General features: G+C 38.7%; 1 protein-coding gene across 4 annotated transcripts in view; it reads right to left on the reverse strand.

Moving 5' to 3' along the window:
• The window catches only part of WDR49 (WD repeat domain 49), a 134,571-nt gene that overhangs the window by 16,050 nt on the left and 97,787 nt on the right, over positions 1-20,734 (reverse strand). For all 4 annotated transcript variants that reach the window (XM_045088605.1, XM_045088604.1, XM_013058288.2 and 1 more), the window contains 3 exons: positions 18,744-18,925; positions 9,629-9,738; positions 6,999-7,172 (listed from right to left, as the gene is read on the reverse strand). In XM_045088605.1, coding sequence (XP_044944540.1) covers positions 6,999-7,172; positions 9,629-9,738; positions 18,744-18,925 — 466 coding nt within the window. The remainder of the gene's footprint in view (positions 1-6,998; positions 7,173-9,628; positions 9,739-18,743; positions 18,926-20,734) is intronic.

Here is a 20,734-nt window from a genome sequence, read left to right on the forward strand (position 1 = left end):
CCCATATATTACAGCTAAAATCAGAACAAGAAAGTGAACATAACAAGAACATAAACTCTGAAACATGTCTATACTTGCTCTTCAGTTACCGCCCTTCTTTCCTACTATAGTCAGTTTCTTGGAAAAGTGTGAGTTTTTCTCGGTTGATGTCCCACAAGCACCTCCACCTCAACGTATATTAAAAACCATCTCTAAACCATCTTCTTCTCTTATATTTCCTCTCTTAATAATAGTCTCCCTTTTTGGACATAGTTTTCCTAGCTAGAAACCTGAGTCATACATGTGTTCACATCTCATCGAGGCACATAACCCTTTAAATTCAATCTCCTTAACATTTTTCAAATTTGCTATTTCCTTTCTAGGGTCTCCTTATCTTCAAAATAATAACACATACCATTTCATGAGTGTTTAGTTATGTACTAGTCACTGTGCTAAAGTCAGCTGTAGCATACAACTTCAAAATCAGGCATGGTTAGCCCCATTTTATACATGAGAGAGCTGAGACTTAGATGCTTATGTAATTTGTCCATAAACAACTAGTGGAAGTCAAAGTAAGGATTCTAAAGCAGAGCGCCAGCTGCAAACAACTAGCTCCCAGTACTATAATATGCAGCCTTCCATCCAGTCCCATTACAAAGCATTTATTACACAGTTTCCAAAAAGCTTTCTAAAACTGGTCATATCAGTTTCCTGTTTTAAACACTTCAATAGAAAAAAAAATTTTTTTTTATTTGGGAGAGAGCATAAGAGGGTAGAAGGTCAGAGAGGGAGAAGCAGACTCCCTATGGAGTTGGGACCCCGATGCAGGAATCCATTCCGGGACTCTGGGATCATGACCTGAGCTGAAGGCAGCCACTCAACCAACTGAGCCACCCAGGTGCCCCTCAATAGAAATTTTGGTTTTGGACAGGAATTTTTTTTAAGAGTTCATTTCACCTTTACTTTTGAAGAATATTTTTTGCTGAGTAAAAAATTTTAGGTTGGGATGTTCTTCCCACCCCACCCCCCACCTTCCTTCATTACTTTAAAAATGGTTTCTCCAATGTATTCTGGGTGACATGGTTTCTGGTCAGATGTAGGCTATCATTCTTGCCTTTATTCTTCCTCCTTTTGGTTCTCTAGTGATTACTGAGGCTTTTCTTTATCACTACTTTCAAAAACTTATTATGATGCATTATTATTTTTTTATATATTTTTCTTGGGTTTCCTTGAGTTTTTGTAATGTCCACTTATAATTTGGATAGGATTTAATAGGTAGTGGTATGTCATACTTCTCACTGCACCAGACAGAAAAACAAACAAAAAAAGGTAAATTACAGAAATTAATATTTTAAAATCTATCAGAGGGTGGTAGAAGCAAAGATTATCAAATTAAAATTCTGGAGCTGGCAGAACCCTTCTTAGATGGGCTAAGATTGCCAAATATTTTCTTCCCTCTGAGGATTTATTGTGTCTGGGTATTGCTAAGGAACAGGATTGCCATAGACAAAGAGACCTTTCTCAGGGGATGTAAAATCAAAAGAGTTTTGACGACTGTGGGTTGGTGTGATATGCTGGAATCTAGAGAAACTCCATAATTATGGCTAGTAATCCCTATAGATGTTTTCTGAATGCTAGGATGATAGAGACTGTGGATTGGACTGGAGAAGCAAAGTAATATTCCCTGTAAACTTGCAGTACTTAGGAGACAATATACCAATAAAAGAAGAAGCTTAAAACAGACATTTGAAATCAGAAATGGACTAAATCTAACTAAAGCTTTAACCGAGCACTGACTGAGCTCAATTCCTAATTGAATTAATATGATCTGCCCTTCAGGTTCTCTGCCCAATTAAGGAAAAGGTAAACTATCTCTGGGAGAAAATAACATTAATTTTAGTATCTATAGATCAGACATACGTAATTTCTGTCATACAATTTTAAAAAATGTACAAAAATTATAAGACTTGCAAAGGAGAAGGAAAACCATAAGGAAAAAATAGACAATATAGAACCAGATCCCAAGATCATTCAGATATTGATATTAACAAGCCAAAGCTTTGGAATTTCTGTTATAAATGTATTAAAACAAGAAATTTTGACAACATGGATGAAAACATGAGTAATTTCAACTGAGAATTAGAATCTACATAAAAAGGGTTTCAAATGGCATCCTAGAACTGAAGAAAATGTGTATGTGAAATCTGAAATTGGGAACTGACCACATGAGTTTAAGAGCAAATAGGCAAAGACAGGATTACTGAATGCAAAGCAAAGACTAGTCAATATAAAGTACCCAAAATAAAGCCCAGGGAAGAAAATAAAATGGACAGAAGAGAAGAATGTAAGAAACATTTATATTTATGACATAAAGAATGTCTAACATATGCAAATTTGCAATCCCAGAAGGACAGAAGATTTAGAATTAGAAACAATATTCAAAATGATAATGGCTGAGAATTGTCCAAAATTGAAAAAAAGATTTAATTGAGAATTCCTATCAACCCCAAACAATATAAAGACTGAGAAATGTATATTTATATCCATCATGATCAAACTGCTCAAAACTAAAGATAAAGAAAAAAATCTTTAAAGAAGCCAGATTTTAAAAAAAGAAGAAGGTATTACATTCAAAGAAGCCACAATAATATTAAGAGCTGAATTTTATTTTTTTTCTTTTAAAGATTTTATTTATTTATTTGACAGACAGATTACAAGTAGGCGGGGGGCGGGGGGAGCAGACTCCCTGCCAAGCAGAGAGCCTGATGTGGGGCTCAATCCGAGGACGCCAGGATCATGACCTGAGCTGAAGGGAGAGGCTTTAACCCACTGAGCCACCCAGTTGCCCCAAGAGCTGAATTTTAAACAGGAATTATGGGAGCAAGGAAACAATGGGACACGATCTTTAAAAAGCAGAAAGGGAAAAGAGCAACAACAACAACAACAACAAAAGCCCAACACTACTCTTTAGAGTTTTAAACCCAGTGACAATATCCTTCCAAAACCAAAATGAAACAAGTGCATTTTTCAGACACATAAAAGCTGGGGCAATTACTCACCAGCCGATCCACATTATAAGAAATACAGCAGGACATTCTTCAGGCTGAAGAAAAATAATCTCAGTAGAAGTTTACTGTTACAAGAAGGAATAAAGAGGGGCGCCTGGGTGGCTCAGTGGGTTAAGCCGCTGCCTTCGGCTCAGGTCATGATCTCAGGGTCCTGGGATCGAGTCCCACATCGGGCTCTCTGCTCAGCAGGGGGCCTGCTTCCCTTCCTCTCTCTGTGATCTCTTCCCTTCCTCTCTCCTACTGTGATCTCTCTCTGTAAAATAAATAAATAAAATCTTTAAAAAAAAAAAAAAGAAGGAATAAAGAGAACAGAATAGAGTATTGTAAACTGGAGAAATCACTAAAAGAGTCATACAAAGAGATACAAAAACAGAAGAATTAATAGAAGTGATGAAATGGAATAATTCAAAATACTTGACTAAAACATTCCAATGGGCCCTCCTTTCTGATAAAATAAATGTGAAGGTCTTCAGCATAGTACAGTAGGTGCTCCATGATCTGGCCCTTATTTACCTATCTAGCCTTAATTCTGCCATGCCCCTTCTAGAACCAACCATTTGGAACTATGTGTAGCTCACTTAGCACTCCTTACTCATACTACCTTTCATTTGAATAAGCTACTCCTTTGTCAGAAATATCATTCCCCTTTTTTTCTTTCCTGACTTTTGGTGTCTAGCTTGATTTAACCAGATTTCTCCAAAAAAAAATCTATGAATCTCTATGTGGTCCCATGGAAGCCAGTGCATATCTTTATCACAGCCCTTGGTGTAAAACGTAATTATTCATTTCCTTACTTATTTTGCCAACTAGTCTTCAAGATCTCTGAAGCCTGGGCCTCTTACATGCTAAATCTTTATCTCCCGCGTCCAGCACAGAGACCAGCCTGTGCACAGATGCATTCAGTATCTACCTCAGAAAAGGCTAAAGATAGGGGCACCTGGGTGGCTCAGATGGTTAGGCTTTTTTTTGCCTTCATCTCAGGTCATGATCCTGACATCCAGGGATCGAGCCCCTCATCAGGCTCCTTGCTTAGCTGGGAGTCAGCGTCTCCTTCTCTCTTTGCTGCTCTCCCTGCTCATGCTCTCTCTCTCTCTCTCAAATAAATAAATAAATCTTAAAAAAAAAAAAAAAAAGGAAAGGCTAAACACATAAGTGAACAAACATTATTGCAGTATCTGCTAGTTGAGCACGATAGGATATCATACAAAGCCTGTTACAGTCCTCTATCATCCTCAAGTCCTTGATTTCTAAAAAGCACACCAGTACCTCAAACTCAACATATTCTAAACTCTACTCATGTGTGTCAGACTCACTTACCTAATGTCTCCCAATGAAACCACCTTGAAATCACGTAGATTTCTGTCCTACTTCCTCCCTGATATGCCTTTCCTTACACTATTTCCTTGATCTTGACTTCTTTTCCTCCTCCTTCACCCTGTGAACTCCTACCCTTCCTAAGTGTGTGACCGCCACTCGGCACTGCTTCTTATGCCTTAGCCACAGCTGGTCTGGCTTCTCCCTCGGTGTGTCCACAGAACATGGTGTCACATGTCATGCATTCCATTGTCCTCAAAGTCTGCATCTGTCTCTCCCTGACATTGATGGAACTTTAAGAAAAAAAGAACTATTTTCATTTGCAGAGAAGGCAGGTAACTGGAAATACTGAAAAGAGAGCAAAGGATAAAAAGCTGAAGAAGAAAATTTTTAAAAAGGAAGTAAAACATCTTTAAAAACAAACAAACAAACAAAAAACTGTGGGGCACCCGGGTGGCTCAGTGGTTTAAGCCTCTGCCTTCAGCTCAGATCATGATCTCAGGGTCCCGGGATCGAGCCACGCATCTGGCTCTCTGCTCAGCAGGGAGCCTCCCTCCTCCTCCTCTTTCTCTGCCTGCCTCTCTGCCTACTTGTGATGTGTCTGTCAAATAAACAAATAAAATCTTTAAAAAAAATACTGTGGAAATTACAGGAAAAAATTATATTGCAAAATTCCAGGAGAAAAAAAAACTTCTTTGAAAATGTATTACAGTATTTTAGGTATGTCTATTCAGCCATCTACCCCCCACCTACTACCCCACACACATCCACCTACCCATAGAGAAGAATTCTCCTGCTGCAGACTGTACAGGGCTCCTCACAGGAGTGCGGGAGCTTGCACCGTGAGTAGCGGTGTTTGCTGCCCTCACTGTTGATCTCTCCCTCTTTCTTGCTCCCCAGCTTTTGCATACTCCCTGTCTTCTATTCCTCTTCCCTCAGTTCTGATTGCTCCATCTTGGTTCCCTCCCCTGTAAATGTCCTATGTCTCTACTGTCTTTTTTTTTTTTTCCAGATTTTATTCATTTAAAAGAGAAAGAAAGAAAGGGATGGGGAGGGGCAGAGGGAGAGGAAGAAGCAGGCTCCCCCCTGAACAGAGAGCCTGACAAGGGGCTCCATCCCAGGACCCTGCCCGAGATCACGACCTGAGCTAAAGGCAGACGCTCAACTGACTGAGCCACCCAGGCACTCCTAGGTCTCTACTGTCTTTACACTTTGTCCTTGTTCTGTGGATCTTTTCTTACTGTCTGTTCCCCAGATTCTCTTCTGTCTGTGACTCAAGAGGATAAGTACTGTCTGTGACTCAAGAGGATAAGTACCTCTTGTGTTTGTTCTTAAAAAATGAATCCTCCTGAGATTAGGGAGGTACAGGGTGATAGACTGAAAGCCCTGTCAGATGCACAAATGGTTATGTAGAGCCCTGAAGTTTACGGATTCATGGTTTTAAAAGAAATGAGCAGAAACCATTAGATGAACCTCGAGAGACCAGATAAATGATTATAAGTTTAGAAAAGAAAAACTCTTGAGTAAAGGCAAAAGGAAGCTGATAATAATTAGACTGGAAACTACAGCAATGAGGAATGACAGCTGTACTGTGGCACACAAGTGGAATTTCAAAAAAAAAAAAAAAAAAAAAAAAAAGTTGACCAGCTGTTCTTCTTTCCCATAGGGAATCCAGCGAAGACAAGCAGCTAAAACGTCCCCCAGTATGGACATAGAGAAATGCCTCCCTCCTACAAGGGTTATCCTCTCTCAAGGATGATGCTGACCTCTTATCTCAGAGGATTTGAAAAGTTTAGAAACCACAGATCTCAGATGGTTCGAGTTTAGTTCTGATCTTTTGACTGTGAGAAGTTGGAAATATGCGCTTTTCATTAATTATTTTAAATAAGTTCCCTGCAGTGTCCATATGCTCTCTGAGTGCGTCACTGAGATTCAGGTTGGGTTTCCTGCACCCCCTTAGGGCCTCTCCATTGCAGGTAGGATTTCTGCACAGAAACTGTTCTTCAAATTCCTAGCAACTTGGAAGGCTCTAACCATCTGAAAAAGAGAGCATTCTTTTGCACACCTTGTTCCTGAATCTTCAGAGATCGTGCACTTCTATTTTTCTGAGAGAAGCTTTCTTGTCCTTTCGTTATCTAAGCCCAGCACTGCAGCTGGAAGTCTCTAATACAATGTGCATTAAGTAGCCTCTATTTATAGTATTCCATCCGCAAAGAACAAAAACCAGATCGTCAGAGACTCTGTTCTCAAGCAGCCTTAGGATAGCTCTGTCTCTGGTATCGGTTTTGAAAATGGAGATTATCTGGGGGAAGGGGGTCTCATCCAGGGCAGGCTCGTAATATATATTCATAGCATTCTGACTTCAGAAAAGTGACAAAATAAAAATATTCTTTTAATGTATCCCAGCCTGTTGGCTGCCCTTTTTGAGAGCACAGATCAGCAGCTGAGCTATAAATCTTAACAGTCAAACCACGCTTCCTTTCATGGCAACCTACAAGGCAAACATGTTACTTCCATGCTCTCCGACTGGTTTTTTTTTTTTTTTTTTTTTTGGTTTTTTTTGTTTGTTTGTTTGTTTTTGAGTGGTTGAATGTAATGGGGAGAGAATCCTGAAGGGAATGGCGGCTGAGGACTTACTTTCAGAGAGCGATGGAGGCTCTGGAATTTGGGAACGCTCCTCCTCTGGCTTTTCCCTAAAGTATTTCTCCGGATCCAGAAGAAAAGCTGGTTTCTTCACTTCGGGCAGTTCTTTCAGGGCTCTGATGCTTAACGACCTAAACGCACCTTCGTAACAGCAGGTTTTAGGGGAGGCTAGGAACAAAATAGTGTCATTAGTTCCTCAGAAGGAGCTAGCTCATTTCCAAGTTAACTTCTGAAAATCTAACCTTCCTGTTACTCAGCTGCTACAGCTGCAGCGATCAGCAAACCTTATAAACACAGCTGTTCATGATAAATCCGCGGCCCTTTGATTCAAAGGGACCAAAAGGAACTTGAGGCTCCCCTTTTGTTTATTCTTTGTGTTCTTTTGCTATTTTCCCTTGAAACTGTGTATTCTGCAGTTTTGGGAAAGCTCCAGTTTCTCTTTTATCTACCAGGAAACTGCATCTTTTGTAAGATGGAATCTTGTTTTTAGCGTTTTACAACATACCTGAAATTTTGAATTTGCAGGTACTTTTTAATTTTGCTAACGTGTAAACCAGAGCTGTGCTATTGTATTAAAGATGCACACAGTGAGGTGATGGAAAGGAAAGCTCCTTTAGTCATGCACATAAAAGCAAAGTCTTGGACAATGGGGAAAAGTTTTCTTTTTGCTTTACAGGGTAAAATGGAAAAAGCTTCACTCAAGATGTGATTTTAGGTTTGTTTGACTGTTAGTCCTGCAAAGGTGGGAACTGTGTTTTTGTCATTGTGGTGGCTCAATACCTAAGGAAAATGAACCAAAACATAGTCAGCACTTGCTATGGGACAAGTCATGTGCTGTCCGAGGTTCTCAAACGCAACCAGGCCTCGCAGTCACCTAAAGGGTTTGTTAAAGCATTAGCGGCTATATATCCCTCCCATTGCTGGTTTAGTAGGATAGGGATGGGGCCCCGGGCTGTACATTTCTAAGTTCCAGGTGATGCTCATGATGCCAGCCATGGGACATACTTTAACAATCAACATGTTATGTCAAACCAAAAGAGAAATTTCCACAACCTGTAAAATGTCATTCTGCCCTTCTAACAGATGAGGAAATCGAAGCTCAGGATACTTTAATAACTTGCCTGAATTTGCCTACCTAGTAAATAATAGACCTTGGACTTAAGCTCAAGTATGTTTCACTTCAAAGGTCATGCTCCAAGGTATAGTAGTAATAATAATAACAGTAACATAAGTAATTAGTAATTGGATCAAGCTTCCATAATATACCAGGCACTGTTGTAGGTACTTTACACATATTATCTCATGTAACCCTGACAAAAAGACGTACGGAGTAGGTTAGATTATAAATGTGCACCAAATATTAAATAATGGTGTACATTTGACAGCAAAATTTCAGTAGAAATTCTAAAATTAACATATCTCTTCTATGAAATTACCACTACCCCTTGGACATAAATTTATACAGGATTGGCAGTGAGTGAAATATTTTCCTATGATGGAGTTTTGGAAATTATTCTCACTACACTTCTCTTTTTATTTTTTTAAAGATTTTATTTATTCATTTGACAGACAGAGATCACAAGTAGGCAGAGAGGCAGGCAGAGAGAGAGGAATGGAAGCAGGCTTCCTGCTGAGCAGAGAGCCTGACTTGGGGCTCAATCCCAGGACCCTGAGATCATGACCTGAGCCGAAGACAGAGGCTTAACCCACTGAGCCACCCAGGTGCCCCTACACTTCTCTCTCTCTCACTTTTTTTTTTTTAAAGATTTTATTTATTTATTTGACAGACAGAGATCACAAGTAGGCAGAGAGGCAGGCAGAGAGAGAGGAGGAAGCAGACTCCCCACTGAGCAGAGAGCCCCATGCAGGGCTCAGACCCAGGACCCTAGGATCATGACCTGAGCTGAAGGCAGAGGCTTTAACCCACTGAGCCACCCAAGTGCCCCTACACTTCTCTTTTTAAAGATTCATTTATTTGAGAGAGAGAGAGAAAGAGTGTGTGTGTGTGTGTGTGTGTGTGTGTGTGTGTGTGTGTGGAGGGGCAGAGGAAGAACATTCTCATGAAGATTCCCATTGAGCCTGTCAGGGCTGGATCTCATGACCCTGAGATCATGACCTGAGCTGAAGCCTAGAGTCAGATGCTTAACCAACTGAGGCACGCAGGTGTCCCTATTACTATACCTCTAAATAATACCCTTCAGTCTGATAATTTTTTTGTTTTAATTATCTTTTTTTATAATTCTTTCTCTGGTTAGCCCAAACCAAGCTCATATCAGGCTTCTTAGAGCAAAAAGAGCTTTTATTTATTTTCAGCTCTTAAACACTTATGGGAGAGAATTGACGTTCTGTCCCAACCCTATTCTGGAAACTATAATGGACAATTTATGTGTGTTTTCTGGCTTAGACCTTCTACTCTTGTCATTTATATGCTGTGCAGCCTTGGAAAAATCATTGATGTCTCTGAGGCTCACTTTCCTCCTTTGTCAAACAGAGATCACAGGATTTTCCCTTCCCATTTATTAAGGAATACCAGCATTCCAGGCACTCAAAGCAGCTATTTGTCATATTCATACCAATCTATAAAATAATAACATGATTAAAATAAGTCAAGAGTGATTACTTACTGGATGATTTTTGCATAACTTTACCATTGTAAAGGTTACATGTTTTTTCCATAAAGATATTTCGTTCCTTATATTTTATACCTGAATTTGTGACTTCTGATGGTCTGACACTGGAAGAAAATAATACATGATAAAATGAAACATCAACCACAAAGGATGAATAGGCACTTTTAGGCTTTAAATACGTATCTTACTTTGACAAAAGAAAATAAGTTAAAAAAAAATCCCTCTATACTGTGGACCTAAGTGATGACATTTGTTTATACTAATCAAGTCATATCTTTGAATAAAATGGCTGCTAGCCCAGGTAATGAGATAAAAGGGTAGGAGCCAGAGAGGCCAATAGGCTAGTTAAGCAAAGATTCCCATAGCAACTGGAAGGTCAGAGAAAAAAATTACACAGAAGAAAATTTCACAGAAGCACACACTATTCTTGCCCTGTGTGTAAATTATATGGGCTAATCGGAGCTATGTATCCACACTGGTACGTACCCAGTGTGAGGCCTGGCTCTTCACATATGGTATCCAAAAATGCAAAAAAAGTTCAGTATTTTTGAGGCTTATCTTATGAATCTATAGGAAATTTTAGATCAGCTCGAATCCATGGAAAAAGTGTTATCAATAAAACAGAGGAAGTGAAATCATTACATTGTTGTACATAATTCCTGTCAGAAAATAGGGAATGGTCTCAACTACATTTAACATTCACTATATAGACCTCTACCTTAACAGTAACAAATTTTATTGCCCAAGATCATTATTAGTCTCTTGGAGGCTTCAGGTCAGAAAACACACCCATTTTTCTCACAATTACTGGGAACCCTGGGGCATGCCATCTCCCTGCTGCCTCCCTTCCTAGCATCTGTTAGCCCTCCTGCTGACTGATCTCCCACCCCCTAAATTTCATTCGCAGTTCTCTTGCCTCCCGAGTAGCTGGAGAACTTCAAGAGGTTTCCTATACTCATAGCCCCAATTTCCTGCTCTACACAGTGAGATACTCACTGTGGTTTCAAAGGAGAGGAGTTGGGTGGCTGTTTGGCGATGGGCCTAATAAATAACACTATTCAATAAATGTCCATTTCCTTCCCTCCTTTCCCTCTGCTCTATTTGGACTGTATTTCCCAAATTCAAGAGTTTAAACTATCAATACAAGTGAAATTAAGTCTATGTATCTCAAAGTTAGTATTGTGTATTATTTATATAGCTTTAAGTAGCAATTTATTGATTGCTTTTTTTATACATAAATAAACTTTTCATTTTGGAGTTGTTTTAGATTTACAGAAAAGTTGTGAAGATAGAATAGCACAGAGTCCTGATATATCCCTCACCCAGCCATCCCTCTAGTTAACATCTTATATTACCAGTTATCACAACTAAGAAGCCAATTTGGTACATGACTATTAACTGAACTCAATATTTTATTAGGATTTTCCTAATTTTTTCCTAATGTCCTTTTTCTGTCCCAAGAAATCACATTATATTTAGATTTCTGACTCCTTAGCTTCCTCTGCTCTATGACAGTTTCTTAGACTTTCCTTGTTTTTTATGAACTTGACAGTTTTGAGGAATACTTGTCAGATATTTTGTAGAATGCCCTTCTATTTGTGTTTATCTGATGTTTTTCTTAGGGTTAGATAGGGGTTATGGGTTGGTGGGAGGAAGTCAACAGAGATGAATGTTATTCTCATTATATCTTATCAAGGGTGCATGCTATCAACCTGTCTTATCACTGTTGATGTTAACCTTACCATTGGCCAAGGTTGTGTTTGCCAAGTTTCTGCCCTGTAAAGTTACTTTCCCTTCCTTTCTGTATACTACTATCTAGAAGCAGGTTTTCAGGCCAGGCCCCTAATGGGGGCGGGGGTGATGACAATGGAAGTTAAGCTCTATTTCTTTAATTGGGTTAAATATCTACATAAACTAATTATTTGGAATTATGGATTTTTTAAGAGATTTTATTTATTTATTTGACAGAGAGAGATCACAAGCAGGCAGAGAGGCAGGCAGAGAGAGAGGAGGAAGCAGGCTCCCTGCTGAGCAGAGAGCCCGATGCAGGGCTCAATCCCAGGACCCTGAGATCATGACCTGAGCCAAAGGCAGCGGCTTAACTCACTGAGCCACCCAGGCGCCCCTATGGATTTTTTTAAAAAGGAATCTTTGTTATCCAAAGCCTGAAGCAGTTGGCATTTTTTTCCCCCAAAGTGCACTGGACTGGCTCCTTCACAATATGTAATCCCTCATGAATCAGGACATATTATATGGCCACTATCTGGGCTTGAAAAACCACTGTGATGGCATTCTTAGAGAGTTATTTTAAGATAGTAAGAGAATCTGTAAAAATAAGAACTTGGTGGTGGGTATAGGAAGGGTAGAGTGTAGTACAGGTTAGGTTAATACTATTTCCTCCCCCCCACACCCGGAAAAGTATTATTAGTATTATTGTTATAAACTGAGGTACAAACTGTTGAGGGAGGCCTAGAAGAAGGGAGGTCTACCTTTGGACTAGATAATGCTAGACCTTTATTTTCCCAAGACACTCTGAACTCTTTCCTGCTTTTAGGCCATTTCCTTCCTGGCTCTCTCATCCAGTGATACTAAGTCAACCTTGCCTCTCTCCACTAAAGAGTTAAATCCAGAGGGAAAGGGGCAGGCATAAGGTAGGAGAGACTCTCCCGGGAATCACACTAAACTGTACTACAGAGATGACTGCTGGGGAAGGACAGTCATAGTGACAAAGCTCTCACCACAGGGCAGTTCTATGAAACACTAGCCAGCAAGATCAACTTCATATTCAAAGTCGAACTTATTGCTTCCTTTCTGTAGACATCTGACATTTGGAGGAATTGGTTACTATGAAAATGCACACACAACTGGAAAGAGGTGACTGTTCCCCAAATTCCTAATGGATGAAGATATAAATGCAGAATAATGTAATAAAGGGCTTAGAGTTAAAACTTGGCCAAAAGGTCTTACATGGTGACACCAGAAGAGGGCCTACTATGGGCTCTGGCAGCCTTGCCATCAATTCTATGAGAAAGAAAGGCTCTACCTGATCTCCCATCTCTTGGTTCAGGATATAAAAGGGAAGAATGACATGTGACAAATCCCTAAGCACCCTACCAGGCATTAAAGGAAAGCAAAGTACCTGGAGTAGTGGCTTAAGCATAGCAGGCACTTGACAAACCACTCACTTGACTCAGCAACTACTGATTTTTCCATACGGTCACATGATACTTGTTGTGCAGGTGGTATGGAGTGGTGGCAAAGAGTACTGGCCCTGGAGCCAGAAAGCCTGCTTTGGGATCTCTGGTTCCCCTCTTGCTGGTGGGTTGACCGTGGGCCAATCACTTAACTTCTTCTCTCCTCGTTGTGAGATGGGGATGATAATTATAACCATTGCCAATGATTACAGGGACAATTAAATGAGTTAAGCACATAAAGACTTTAGAGCAGTGCCTGGAATATGGCAGGAGCTCAGTAAGTATTGCCTATTAGCACTTTAAGCAAGAATAAGAAAATATGTTCCACTCAAAGTAGGGAGTTCCATTACCCTTATGGCCAGCCCTAGCACTCTTGGGAACTCTCAAAATTATGAGACAAAAAATAAGGAGATGTGGTACCTTCAAAAATCATAATTTGTTGTACTAGCATTTTTAAGACTTAAGCTTTAAAAATTGTGTAGACGTTTGGGGCCCCTGGGTGGCTCAGAGGGTTAAGCCCCTGCCTTTGGCTCAAGTCATGATTTCAGGGTCCTGGGACTGAGCCCCACATAGGGCTCTCTGCTCATCTGGGAGCCTGCTTCTCCCCCTCTCTCTGCCTGCTGCTCTGCTTACTTGTGATCTTTCTCTGTTTGAAATAAATTTTTAAAATCTTTTTAAAAATTTTTAAATAAATAAACAAATAAATAAAAATTGTGTAGACTTTCATTTGTTCTATATGGGCAAAGGATGATTATTGCCACAGATTTTTGGCAAAAGTAGACTGTCAATCCTCCAAGTGTTTTATGTCATATAAGGCCTAATTTAAAATGCGATTTTAATGTTTTGTGTATTTTTTCTTATAGCTGTCCATAAATTTTCTAATTTAATTTCTCACAGAAGATCTACCGGCAGGATAATTAGGTAATCAACAGCATATAAACAATATTAAATATCAGTTCCCTCTTAACCATAATAAAGAATTTAGAACATCATAATTCTCATATCTAAGAGACATCAATTTTAAGTGTGCCTTCTGTCTTATACAAACTTACTGAGTAACTAAGGGAAATTTCGTTCATTTCCCATCTGATTCTTTTATCCTGGGTTCTGATAATTAACCCTTTCCCGACTTTTGAAATGGCAGCCAAAGTGAAAAGTGTTAGAAACAGAAGGTAGAGTAGTCTTGCTCTTTGCTGCCCTAGAATAAGAATGAAGGTCAATGAGACAGAGGTCTACGCGTGAATAGATTTGACTTAACTTTAGAGTCATTCTATAATAAAGACTGGTTCAGTATCAGAGAAGGCCTTCTTTAAGATGGGGAGTGCCTCCCATAGGAATTATTCAAGAAGAGTCCGTAATGTGCTTCTCTGAATGATGTAACAGGAATCAGTCAAGTCTAATGCTTCTTTCAAGTTCATTATCAAATTGTTAAAGGTTAATAAACATGTGGGAAAAAAAAGTTCATTCTCACAAATAATCAAAAAATTCAACTGAAAACAATAATGAGATACCATGGCAACAGTTTTAGGACTTGACAACATCCAGTGTTGGTTCTGAGGCAGTCGCCATTTCTATGCAGTGGTGGTAGAGGAACCCACAGGTCTGGGGACAGCAACTTAGCACAATGACCCAAAGGCCTTTGAATCTTTGGACTCCACAATTCCTTTTCGAAGGATTTATTTTAATGACAAATGCCATTGGGTCTTCTAATATGTAAGCATGAAGGTGTTTAAGAAATGTTTTCCCAGATAACATTTGTCAAGCCTAAATGCTTGACAGAAAGGAAATGGTTACAAAACTCCTAAGTTCCTAGGGTGTCATTACAGATGTGGGGGTCTGTGGACACCTCTGTTAATTTGCACAGGAAAGGACTCCCTGTGTATTTTTTGTATGATATAACAGGTTATAAACTATGTATGCTACTCTTCATTTTCATAAGATGTACGTTTTGGTGAGTGCTGTGAAGTGTGTAAACCTGGTGATTCACAGACCTGTACCCCTGGGGATAAAAATATATGTTTATAAAAAATAAAAAAAATTATAAAAAAAAAGATGTACGTTTATTTGCTTATTTGCCTGGAACTGGAAATACCTAAGTTTTCCAACAGGTGATTTTTCATCTTTTTGCTTCTTGCTTATTAGTACATCCAAAACTTCTAAAGAACATGTTTTTTTGGCTTTTTGGGTTTTTTTTGCAGTAAAGAAATACTCTCAAGTTATACTGTCTGAGCTACTTATTTTATCTATAACTTTTCTAGATAAGAATAGTCTTGTATGAGTCCGGAAATCAAACATTGCTATGAAGGAAGAAAAATCTTTGTCTACTGTTTGTTTGTTTGTTTGTTTTTACTATTTTTGCCTACTTTACCCACCTATTTTACCCTTTCATTTATTTCTTCCTTTTTATCACTTTTGCAGAATCTAAGAAAGGAAAAAAATCCGTTTCTCTGTATCAACTGTGAAGTTAGCATTAGGACTTTATATTACTCTCTTAAATTCTATATTTGTCTTCATCTCCCCAGGACTTAAATTGAAAATGACATTTTACCACCTACCCACTTCTCACACATAATATTACACAATACCTTAAGCGCTATGGAAACCTGTTATTTATGTATAAGCCAGAAGATAATATATGCCAAGATCTTTATCCTAGAGAGAGGATCTTAGGAGTTAAGATGAGAATGTAGCTTTCAAGTGTCTGATTTTTCCCCTTATTTTTCCTGCTTCTTCCACATTCTATGGGCTTTTCCTTTTTGCATCTCCATCTTTCTTACTGTTTTGCCTCCCTCTGAACATACCCCCACCTGCCCACAGACGTACCAGCTGTGCTTTTCTCTCTTCAGTTCCCTTAAATTCTTTCATGTATTTTTAAAGATATTTTTGCAAGTGGACCAAAACTGGCATGATTTCCTCCTTGTATTTACTAATCTGATTAGGAATGGGGCCGTCCTTGAGAATAATATTCTCTTATGCAGAAAATCATCTGTAGTCTCCTCAGTATTGGATGGAGGCCACGGAGGACATTTTCCAGCTGACAATTACATTGCACTGGTATGTTTTCCATAGAGGATCCCTGGTCCTGTTCCTGGGAAAAGTGAAGGATTTACCTGCCAAACCAATTCTGAGGATACATTTTTTGCTTTTCTTCTTCCAATTAGTTCAGTAATTCAAAAGTGACATTATTCTGTACTATCTGCTTACCATAAAGTCCTAAAATTATTTCAATCCAGTCATCTAAATTAGATAAAGCAGAAATTTTAAAGATAACAGGCATTTTTTGATGTATTGTTGTTTGAAAAAATGCAGAATAGAGGCAACTTTGCTTCTTACTACTGGAAATTTCAAAGGAAAAGCTGATTTTTTAAAAAAAGAATAATTAAGTGTGTCATAAGGAAGAGGAAATTAGTCTATTAACTGAAATACTCTTAAACAAGAATCTGTGATGATATTTGCCTTCACTCTGCTAGGAGTGTGACAGGAAGAGAAACAATGCTCTATCTGTGTTACCCTGGGGTAACTTTAGTTCCTCATCTGTTAAATTTAGTTGGGTGGCAGGGTTGGGGCCTTTTATCGTGTCTAAAATCTTTCCATTCCCAGCATTCTATGATTGTACAGGATTGGTCATGCTATATTTCTAAATTGAAAACATCCTTCTGCCTGAAAGTAAAATGCCACTTGACATTTCAGCAAGCCATAATTCAAGGAAATGGAAGAACAAATACCAAAGTGTAATTTAGTGTAACAGGATGTTTAAAGGGGGATTTTTTTTTCTTTTATCTCCCTGTCAGCAGAGCTTCCAAAAGTCTGAAAGCAAAATAATTCATTAATTAAGAAGCAAAAGTATATTTCTGAATGAGGTGCTAGATTCCTTGGGCAGGACAAGGAGATAGCTCTACAACCAACCTGCTGACATCAGGCCCACCCACACTCTAGGATAGAAACAGACTGAAGAGGCAGTAAGAGAGGAGAGAGCTATAGGTATGCATTGTGTCCCACTGCCCTGGGGAGAGGAAGGAAGCTTCTCCTAGGGTTCTAGCTTCCACTCCCAGAAACCAGTCAGAGTTTAGTGTATGCCCCCCTGGGGTAACCATTAGAAGGACAGAATGGATCAAAGACTCATCAACACCTGGAAAAGTCTACAGGCAAAAAGCTCTGACATCTGCTATCATGTGAGTAGGGAACGAAGGGCAACCAGGCAGCTGGTGTGGTAAGAATGTGTGAGCTTCTTATGAGCCAAGCCAAAGTTGACTCAGAAGTTGTGCAAGAGGAGAGGCCTGCCATTGAGAGGGACTGTAACAGGAAAACACCAATGCGTATCACCAAAGGTAACCTCAGTTAGTGGGGTTGAGCCATAAGAGATTGGCCAAAAGTGCATGAATTTATAAACAGGCAATGCAGATGTCTGCATCTGCATGATGCAGATGTCTCTGAGTGCAGACACGAGAGAAACTTCCATCAAACCTCCTTAATATAAACGCACTTTAGCTAATAATATTTAATTAATTAAATATTAATATTATTAACTATTAAATATATCATTAAATATTAATTAAAATTAATAATTTTTCTATAAACCCCAAAAGTAATACTATGTACATGATAAACATGTTCACTTATATCAAAGAACATACAATGAATAAAATCATCCTCATAAATAATATTTGTTGAGTACAAAAGATGAAATTATGAGAGGGGAGCCCAGGAAGCTCAATCAGGTAAATGCAGGACTCTTGATTTCGTCTTGGTTCATGATCTCAGGGTCCTGGGATTGAGCCAGGTGGATTTCCGTGCTCAGCACAGACTCTGCTTGTTCCTCCCTTATATCCCACTCCCAATTTGTGCGCTCTCTCTCTCTCAAATAAATAAACAAATAACATCTACTAAAAAATTATGAAAGCATGGGTTAATGAAAAGAACTATTGAAACTGCCTGGCATTAGAGAAAGAGAGGAATAGAAGAATGGGATCCAGCAGAGTGGGATGAAGAAAGGAAAGAGCTTCATTCACAATGAAGAAAAGACAAGAAGAGTTCAAAGGAGAGTCATGTCTAATATTCAAAGTTAACCTCTTTGAACTTTTGTCATATAAGCCACTGTACACCTTACCAAAACCAGGAGTAAACCTGATGTACATTTTGAGATAGATACACACATACATTCATACATACATACATACATACATACATACAGAGATTATATTGTTTTTCAATAAAGGGGCTAATTTGAACAATTGGGTTGATGATGGAACAGAAACAGAGGACTAGAAGATCCTTAATAGAGATCAAGAATTCAATGGATTAAGCCACCAGTGGGTGTAACATACCCTGTGTGTATGATGGGAATTGACATAAGACAAGGACATTGGTTCTGTATCTCAAATATAAAATAAAATGTCAATGAGAGCTTCTGCTAGGTATTAAGCATTGTAGTCAAAGAAAGTAGTTTTATGAAAAATTAACTGATAATTTTTCAGCAAAAGTTATTTTTTAGTACACATATATCTTGCTATTCAAGATATATATTAAGCCACCAGTGGGTGGCTTAATCATTAAGTATCTGTCTTCAGCTCAGATCATGAACCCAGCGTCCAGGGATCCAGCCCCAAATCAGGCTCTCTGCTCAGTGAGAAGCCTGCTTCTCCCTCCCTCCCCTACTCCCCCTGCTTGTACCCTCTCTCACTGTTTCTCTGTCAGACAAATAAAAATAAAACCTTAAAAAAAAAAAGAATTCAATGGAGGCAAGAAATTGAACTAGATATAATAACCCCAATAATATAAATTATCCCTCACCACACATACCCTTGAAGTAGTCATTCATTGCATGTTCCACGGATCACAGAGAGAAGTTTGGGCCAATCATTTTAGGTCTTATCTGAACTCCAGTTGGCATCCATGTAATACTTAAAATTACTTACTTGCATGCGGTTTCATCTTTGTTTTTCTTATCAAGTAGAGAATGTTCTGGTAGGTCTAAACTTGATTCCTCCTTAGAAAGTAGAGGAATTTCCCTTTTGCTTTCTTCTTGAATCTCACTTTTCATTAAGTTAGTATCTCTTTTAGGAAGGGAAAAACAGTTTTCAATTTGCCCATGCTTTGCCTGGAAAAAGAGACTTATTTTATTTTTATGACTTTTTTTTTGAACATTTATGTGCTATACTACTAATTGAAGTCCTGGGTACATACCAAAAAAAATAAATAAAACATGGTTCTTCAAAGGCCTTACAGTTTTATACGGGAGATGAGACATATATATGTAACTTTAATAAAGGTAGAAAGTAGTAAGTGTCATAAGAAACATAGATTCTCTGAAAAGATAATGAACTACAAAAAATTGATATTTCCACTTTAAAATCTTGAATAGCAAGATATATGTGTACTAAAAAATAACTTTTGCTGAAAAATTATCAGTTAATTTTTCATAAAACTACTTTCTTTGACTACAATGCTTAATACCTAGCAGAAGCTCTCATTGACATTTTATTTTATATTTGGGATACAGAACCAATGTCCTTGTCTTATGTCAATTCCCATGATACACACAGGGATGGATGAGGGAATACAGCCCGTGTGGTATGAGGAAGTCAGGCATCCCTAGGATATCTGACTGGCCTATAAACTGCTAATCTTGTCAGAAGGGACTACAGAGGATCCAGGAAGATGGAGGCAATGAATGAATCAAGCCTCCTAGAAGTTGATAAATAGCAAAGGAAGTTCAGCCCTAGCGATTACTGGCAATAGGGAGAGGTAGGAACTACAGCGAACTGGAGAGAACCCATTTTACAGTGATTCTCAGGGACTGACATGCTCCTTTTCAAGAGAAGCAGGAAATCTGGATCTTCTATGAAATCTTTACTATTTAAATATGAGTAACTACATCATAATTGAAACACTGGGTGAGTACGCACAACCCACAACATGGGTCCCCACAGTACCAGGAGGAGAGGTGCCAGTGCCCACACCCTGCCTAACGCAACTGTGGTCAGTGTGCGAAGAGGAGCACTGAATGCATGCACACATCACTAATGTATTGATAGCATAATCATCTGACAGTTTCCTGGGACAAGGCTATCTACCTCCACAGATAAATTATCTCCACCCCCATTTTCCCAACTCCAGAAATACACATACCATACTCTAAATTTTAAAAAAGTCGAACTTGAAAACCAACCTCAGATCCATAGCTATGTTATAAAAATTGCTTAGTTATTTAAAAAAACAACCTCATTCATGAAATATATGGAATCACATGGCACGTCATTTTAAATACTTCAATCAGACTGCGTGTGATTGGAAAATTAAGTCTTAATGTAGGAAATTAAAATACATTACTGCATTTCCTCCTGTTTTTATAACTACCAAATGAGAATTAATTCAACTAAACAAATACAACATTCAAATGTAAGGCAGAAGTCAAGGCACTGTACACATCAGGTTTGTTCAGCAAAAATTTTCTGATCCAAATGATGTTTACTAATTGGGTCTCTTCTCCTTTTTATCTATGTATCACCATCTGCCTTCCATATCCTTCTGTTCTTTCTCTAAATGAGTGTCTCTTCTTATACAACAATGAGAAGGACATTCACCACTGCTATTTTCCAGTATCTATTAATTTATTCTCTTCCCTTCTCTCTCCTCTGTCTTCCTCTCACCCCAATCCCAACCCCTGGGACCAGCAGCACCTATATTCAAGACGGCTTAATCAAAGGGAGTCCTTGGCTGGGGGACTTCAAGCAGGAAAAAAAAATGGAAAACCCAGGTGTCTCCAGGTTTGTCAGCCTTTACTAAGACTACCCCAGCCCTGGGGGCTCTTTTCCTGCCTTGAACATAGAGGGAAAACCAAACCATTTTCACACAGGCTTTTTGAGTCTAGAATCGTTCAAAATACAAAGACTTTATAAAACAGCTA

The sequence above is a fragment of the Mustela putorius genome, unplaced genomic scaffold (genome assembly GCF_011764305.1).
Source record: "Mustela putorius furo isolate JIRA1106 unplaced genomic scaffold, ASM1176430v1.1 tig00003834_pilon_pilon_pilon, whole genome shotgun sequence".
In the NCBI taxonomy this organism is placed as follows: Eukaryota; Metazoa; Chordata; class Mammalia; order Carnivora; family Mustelidae; genus Mustela; species Mustela putorius.